Source organism: Scophthalmus maximus, chromosome 16, assembly GCF_022379125.1.
Source record: "Scophthalmus maximus strain ysfricsl-2021 chromosome 16, ASM2237912v1, whole genome shotgun sequence".
NCBI lineage: Eukaryota > Metazoa > Chordata > Actinopteri > Pleuronectiformes > Scophthalmidae > Scophthalmus > Scophthalmus maximus.
Window position 1 is genome coordinate 21322501 of NC_061530.1, and position 7500 is coordinate 21330000.

Here is a 7500-nt window from a genome sequence, read left to right on the forward strand (position 1 = left end):
GAGGAGTCTGTTAGAGGAGTCAGTGATTGGCTGTGGGAGGAGTCTGTCACCTGTGTAGACGAAGCGTCCCGGCGCTCCTTTACAGAACTGCTTAGATTTGTAGGACAGCGTGACCTCGACGACCCCGGGGATGTGGCGAGGTGGAGTCTGGACCCGGATGGCGTGAGGGGTGATCAACTGGAGAGAGAGAAAGAGAGAGAGAGACAGTCGTCATCACTGTCTGTCGACTGATTTTTGATCAGCGATCAGCTGCACACTACCTCGCTCCACACCAGCATGGTGCCGAACACCACCTGCAGGCCGTCGAAGAAGTTGTCCCCGATCAGGATGACGGTGGCTCCGCCCGTCGTCCAGCCCTCGCTCGGACTGATGGCTTTGATACAGGGAGTGGCTGCTGGACGAGAGACAGTAAAACAGGGTAAATCAATAAACCATAACTGATACGATCTACACTCACCGGCCACTTTATTAGGTACACCTTGCTAGTAAAAGGTTGGACCTCCTTTTGCCTTCAGAACTGCCTTAATTCTTTGTGGCATACTTTCAACAAGGTGTTGGAAACATTCCTCAGAGATTTTGGTCCATATTGACATGATAGCATCACGCAGTTGCTGCAGATTTGTCGGCTGCACATCTATGATGCGAATCTCCCATTCCACCACACCCCAAAGGTGCTCTATTGGATTGAGATCTGGTGACTGTGGAGGCCATTGGAGTACAGTGAACTCATTTTCATGCTCAAGAAACCAGTTTGAGATGATATGATTTTTGTGACATGGTGCATTAGCCTGCTGGAAGTAGCCGTCAGAAGATGGGTACACTATGGTCATAAAGGGATGGACATGGTCAGCAACAATACTCAGGTAGGCTGTGGCATTTGAACGATGCTCAATTTGTACTAAAGGGCCCAAAGTGTGCCAAGAAAATATCCCCCACACCATAACACCAGCACCACCAGCCTGAACCGTTGATACAAGGCAGGATGGATCCATGCTTTCATGTTGTTAACGCCAAATTCTGACCCTGCCATCCGAATGTTGCAGCTGAAATCGAGACTCGTCAGACCAGGCAACGTTTTTCCAATCTTCTTTGGTCCAATTTTGGTGAGCCTGTGCGAACTGTAGTCTCAGTTTCCTGTTCTTAGCTGACAGGAGTGGCACCTGGTGTGGTCTTCTGCTGCTGTAGCCCATCTTCTTCAAGGTTCGACGTTTTGTGCGTTCAGAGGTGGTATTCTGCATTCCTTGGTTGTAACGAGTGGTTATCTGAGTTACTGTTGCCTTTTCTATCATCTCGAACCAGTCTTCCCATTGTCCTCTGACCTCTCACATCAACAAGGCATTTGCGTCCACACAACTGCCGCTCACTGGATATTTTCTCTTTTTCGGACCATTCTCTGTAAACCCTAGAGATGGTTGTGCGTGAAAATCCCAGTAGATCAACAGTTTCTGAAATACTCAGACCAGCTGGTCTGGCACCAACAACCATACCACGTTCAAAGTCACTTGAATCCCCTTTCTTCCCCATTCTGATGCTCAGTTTGAACTTCAGCAAGTTGTCTTGACCACCTCTACATGCCTAAATGCATTGAATTGCAGCCATGTGATTGGCTGATTAGCTATTTGTGTTAACAAGCAATTGAACAGGTGTACCTAATAAAGTGGCCGGTGAGTGTATATATCTGTGCCCCAAAAGATTCTCCTTATTTTGAAGAAGAGTTTTTGACACTCTCCATTCAGAAATCATCTGTCTCCAGGCCAAGGAAACGTGCTTCTGACCGGAGATCTGATGGACGAACGGGAATTGAACCTGACGTCATCGACCAACTATCGCCTGTCGGAACAACCAATCAAAATCAATTCTGGGATATGTGGAACAAGTTCAACACAAAACAACACCAACAGACGTTACCCATCCAAAATGTGTACAAAGACATACCAATGAATCAAATCAATTCAGATCAATGTATTAAAACATCAGAAGAAACAATTAAAGACAAAACCTCCTAGATTTCCTGAATACTTTGGGAGAATTGACCACACAAACAAAATGTCTCCAGCCGAGGAAATCTGGTGGTCCAGACGAGATGAGATGCTCAGAAGCAGCAGCCCGGAGACGCAGGGTGTTGAAGTTATTCAACATATATGAGTTATAACTACCTTGGTATAACCATCACAGCATCAGGGAGTTTCAACATGGCAGAACGCACTAAAGGAAAAAGCTCGACGAGCTCTAAATGCAATTCAGTGAAAATTAAAATATTTCCAAATTCCAATTAAAATCTGGCTAAAAATATTTGAAAGTGTCGTCCAGTAGTGAAGTGTGGGTCCACTCAGTCATCAGAGCTGGACATCCAACAGAATGTCTACATGCAGAATTCTGCAGATACAATTGACATGTTCACAGAAACACACCAACAAACGCAGGTGAAGCAGAATCAGGCAGATACCAACTGAACATGAACCAAACGCTCCACTCCACAAGAGCTGAGCCCAGAAAAGAGTTGGTCCTGAGGCCAACTGCCCCCTGGTGACCCTGCTCTCCAAACACCAATCAGAGTCAAGTAAATCACAACACAGTGTAAAGAAACTTATCTGTAACATTGGAAAGAAGAAACTCAAAGCCAAAGTAGATCAGAATGTACTCTGGCTTTAAAAAGAGATGATGAATGAGCAGAACATCTCTCTACTGTCAGACACAGATCCTGACTAGGTCCAGGCTCAGTGACACAAACTGGATCCAAACAAGACTCGACAGGAAACAGGACACGTGGTCGCTGGTCCACAGGTGAGTTCTCCTACACTGTAAAACATTCAGTGAAATGAGGAACATTTATTTTAACAAGTTCAACTCTGTGACTAACCCTGAGCTGAACGACGTCTCAAAACTAAAGAAACTCACGAGAGAAGGAGACATTATGTCTCAACATGTCACAACCTGAGGGACATAGAAGGACCGCAAACACACACACACACACACACACACACACACACACACACTTCCTTAATTTAAGGTTTGAAAAGATTCAGAGGGAAATGAGTGTTTGTCCTGTGTCGGGTCCAGGGCCACAGGTTGAGAACCACTGATCTACACTACTGAGGCTGAAGGTCACACACACACACACACACACACACACACACACACACACACACACACACACACAAAATGTGATTTAATTGGGTCATGGATTTTATCCGCTTTAGTTTAGCTCACACACACACGCACGCACGCACACACGCACACAGGCACACACGCACACACATGCACACACACGCACACACACGCGCGCACACACACACACACACACACACTGCATTCATTTCACTTTATAATTAATCTGCTGCTGCACTTGAAAGAAGAGAGAGAGTAGTCATTACCAGCCGTGTGTGTGTGTGTGTGTGTGTGTGTGTGTGTGTGTGTGGGAAGCTGAGCAGCTAATCTCACCACTGACGATTTTAGATGACATTACAGCACCTGACCTCCTCTGTTATATTTTATTGTCTTCTCCTTCTGTCTTCTTCTGTCTTCTCCTTCTGTCTTCTCCTTCTGTCTTCTTCTTCTGTCTTCTTCTGTCTTCTCCTTCTCTCTTCTTCTGTCTTCTTCTGTCTTCTCCTTCTGTCTTCTCCTTCTGTCTTCTTCTGTCTTCTTCTGTCTCCTTCTGTCTTCTTCTGTCTTCTCCTTCTGTCTTCTTCTGTCTTCTTCTGTCTTCTCCTTCTGTCTTCTCCTTCTCTCTTCTTCTGTCTTCTTCTGTCTTCTCCTTCTGTCTTCTTCTGTCTTCTTCTGTCTTCTCCTTCTCTCTTCTTCTCTCTTCTTCTGTCTTCTCCTTCTGTCTTCTTCTGTCTTCTTCTGTCTTCTCCTTCTGTCTTCTCCTTCTCTCTTCTTCTGTCTTCTTCTGTCTTCTCCTTCTGTCTTCTTCTGTCTTCTTCTGTCTCTTCTGTCTTCTTCTGTCTTCTCCTTCTCTCTTCTTCTGTCTTCTTCTGTCTTCTCCTTCTGTCTTCTCCTTCTCTCTTCTTCTGTCTTCTTCTGTCTTCTCCTTCTGTCTTCTTCTGTCTTCTTCTGTCTCTTCTGTCTTCTTCTGTCTTCTCCTTCTCTCTTCTTCTGTCTTCTTCTGTCTTCTCCTTCTGTCTTCTCCTTCTCTCTTCTTCTGTCTTCTTCTGTCTTCTCCTTCTGTCTTCTTCTGTCTCCTTCTGTCTTCTTCTGTCTTCTCCTTCTGTCTTCTTCTGTCTTCTTCTGTCTTCTCCTTCTGTCTTCTCCTTCTGTCTTCTTCTGTCTTCTTCTCTCTTCTTCTGTCTTCTCCTTCTGTCTTCTCCTTCTCTCTTCTTCTGTCTTCTTCTTCTGTCTTCTCCTTCTGTCTTCTTCTGTCTCCTTCTGTCTTCTTCTGTCTTCTCCTTCTGTCTTCTTCTGTCTCCTTCTGTCTTCTTCACACACATGCACACACACGCACACACACGCGCGCACACACACACACACACACACACTGCATTCATTTCACTTTAGACTTCTGTCTTCTTCTGTCTTCTCCTTCTGTCTTCTTCTGTCTTCTTCTGTCTTCTCCTTCTGTCTTCTCCTTCTCTCTTCTTCTGTCTTCTTCTGTCTTCTCCTTCTGTCTTCTTCTCTCTTCTTCTGTCTTCTCCTTCTGTCTTCTCCTTCTCTCTTCTTCTGTCTTCTTCTGTTTTCTCCTTCTGTCTTCTTCTGTCTTCTTCTGTCTTCTCCTTCTCTCTTCTTCTGTCTTCTTCTGTCTTCTTCTGTCTTCTCCTTCTCTCTTCTTCTGTCTTCTTCTGTCTTCTTCTGTCTTCTCCTTCTCTCTTCTTCTGTCTTCTTCTGTCTTCTTCTGTCTTCTCCTTCTGTCTTCTTCTCTCTTCTTCTGTCTTCTCCTTCTGTCTTCTTCTGTCTTCTTCTGTCTTCTCCTTCTGTCTTCTCCTTCTGTCTTCTTCTCTCTTCTTCTGTCTTCTCCTTCTGTCTTCTCCTTCTCTCTTCTTCTGTCTTCTTCTGTCTTCTTCTGTCTTCTCCTTCTGTCTTCTCCTTCTGTCTTCTTCTCTCTTCTTCTGTCTTCTCCTTCTGTCTTCTCCTTCTCTCTTCTTCTGTCTTCTTCTTCTGTCTTCTCCTTCTGTCTTCTTCTGTCTCCTTCTGTCTTCTTCTGTCTTCTCCTTCTGTCTTCTTCTGTCTCCTTCTGTCTTCTTCTGTCTTCTCCTTCTGTCTTCTTCTGTCTTCTTCTGTCTTCTCCTTCTGTCTTCTCCTTCTCTCTTCTTCTGTCTTCTTCTGTCTTCTCCTTCTGTCTTCTTCTCTCTTCTTCTGTCTTCTCCTTCTGTCTTCTCCTTCTCTCTTCTTCTGTCTTCTTCTGTTTTCTCCTTCTGTCTTCTTCTGTCTTCTTCTGTCTTCTCCTTCTCTCTTCTTCTGTCTTCTTCTGTCTTCTTCTGTCTTCTCCTTCTGTCTTCTCCTTCTGTCTTCTTCTCTCTTCTTCTGTCTTCTCCTTCTGTCTTCTTCTGTCTTCTTCTGTCTTCTCCTTCTGTCTTCTCCTTCTGTCTTCTTCTCTCTTCTTCTGTCTTCTCCTTCTGTCTTCTCCTTCTCTCTTCTTCTGTCTTCTTCTGTCTTCTTCTGTCTTCTCCTTCTGTCTTCTCCTTCTGTCTTCTTCTCTCTTCTTCTGTCTTCTCCTTCTGTCTTCTCCTTCTCTCTTCTTCTGTCTTCTTCTGTTTTCTCCTTCTGTCTTCTTCTGTCTTCTTCTGTCTTCTCCTTCTCTCTTCTTCTCTCTTCTTCTGTCTTCTTCTGTCTTCTCCTTCTGTCTTCTCCTTCTCTCTTCTTCTGTCTTCTCCTTCTGTCTTCTTCTGTCTTCTTCTGTCTTTTCCTTCTGTCTTCTCCTTCTCTCTTCTTCTGTCTTCTTCTGTCTTCTCCTTCTGTCTTCTTCTGTCTTCTTCTGTCTTTTCCTTCTGTCTTCTCCTTCTCTCTTCTTCTGTCTTCTTCTGTCTTCTTCTGTCTTCTCCTTCTGTCTTCTCCTTCTCTCTTCTTCTGTCTTCTTCTGTCTTCTCCTTCTGTCTTCTCCTTCTCTCTTCTTCTGTCTTCTTCTGTCTTCTCCTTCTGTCTTCTTCTGTCTTCTTCTGTCTTCTCCTTCTTTCTTCTCCTTCTGTCTTCTTCTGTCTTCCTCTGTCTTCTTCTCTCCTCTCTGTCTGTCTTCTTCTGTCTTCTTCTTCCGTCTTCGTCTGTCTTCTCCTTCTGTCTTCTCCTTCTGTCTTTTTCTGTCTAAAAAACGAAATGTCTGGAGCAGACTGGACTGATCCGGTTGGTGGGGACCGGGAAACATAACTGACCAATAACAGAGCGTTTCAGCGGCAGGTCCTGTGCTTGTTGTGTGTGTGATGTAGAGTTAGATATGTGGAGATATTTTAAAGTGTTGCAGAAATAAAGTTGATTGAAAGTCAAGTCATCTGCACAGAGTCACTGTGTCCAGACACAGGACAGGATGTGGACCAGTCCAGATCAAAGTCCAGATCCAAGTCCAGTCTCAGTTTGAAGAGAAGAAGAGAAGGTGAAGAGATTCATCTGAATCAAAGATCTGATGTTCCGAAATCATTGGGCGACGTTCGGCTCTTCTCAGATTTACTGAACACGAAATGAGTCGAAACCCACGAGACTCGACTGAGCTCTGATTGGAGAGGTGGTTTCCATGGTTACCCTCTTTAATTAGGAGGAGGGCAATTAAAGAGGTTGAACGGCCCGCGAACAGAAACACACACACACACACACACACACACACACTGTCCTCTCTGGGGACGGTGAGGCGTCTGGTGTTTTTACCCACAAGACACTGGGGTGACTTCTCTTCAAAAACCAAATTACTCTCTCTCTGTCTCTCTCTCTCTCTCTCTCTCTCTCTCTCTCTCTCAGGGTTAATATATACATTCATATGTATATATATATATATATATATATATATATATATATATATATATATACACATATATGAATGTGTGTGAGTGTGAACATCAGTGGAACACACACACACACACACACATACATACACACACTTCTACTACAATAACGACACAAATTAAATGTGTAATCAGATTAAAGGGTTAGGGTCAGCTCATTGGTCCAGACATGAACGTTCGTACCTTCAGACGGGTCCAGTCTCCGGGCGCGGCGGCCATGTTTGGAGTTGTTGTGTACAAACATGTTGTCAGAGACGGCGAGCACGTGACCGTCCACGTTCACCGTCGTAGACACCACCACCTGCACAGACAGAAAACACGACGTCAAGCTTCCGCATCTGTTTACAGTGTGTGTGTGTGTGTGTATTATAGATATAATTGTTTAATTTTTATTTGAAATATTAAAAGAAATGAAAAGTGGAGACACAATGCGCTGCCATGTAGGGATGAAACTTCCACTGCGCTGTCGGCCCTGGCCCCCCGGCCCTGGCCCCGCCCCGTCTGTGATGTCATAGCCTCTCCGTTTTGGTCATTCATCATCCGTAGCTGGTTGCCGTGGCGAGGTTGTTGCTGATGATCC

General features: G+C 44.7%; 1 protein-coding gene across 6 annotated transcripts in view; it reads right to left on the reverse strand.

Moving 5' to 3' along the window:
* ebf3a (EBF transcription factor 3a) overlaps positions 1-7500 on the reverse strand; it is a 34258-nt gene that overhangs the window by 10650 nt on the left and 16108 nt on the right. For 4 of the 6 annotated variants that reach the window (XM_047327835.1, XM_047327834.1, XM_047327831.1 and 1 more), the window contains exons 8-10: positions 7104-7221; positions 261-394; positions 51-177 (exon numbers count right to left, since the gene is read on the reverse strand). In XM_047327835.1, the coding sequence (XP_047183791.1) occupies positions 51-177; positions 261-394; positions 7104-7221 (379 nt within the window). The remainder of the gene's footprint in view (positions 1-50; positions 178-260; positions 395-7103; positions 7222-7500) is intronic. The other 2 variants (XM_047327836.1, XM_047327832.1) reach the window with 1 other exon arrangement.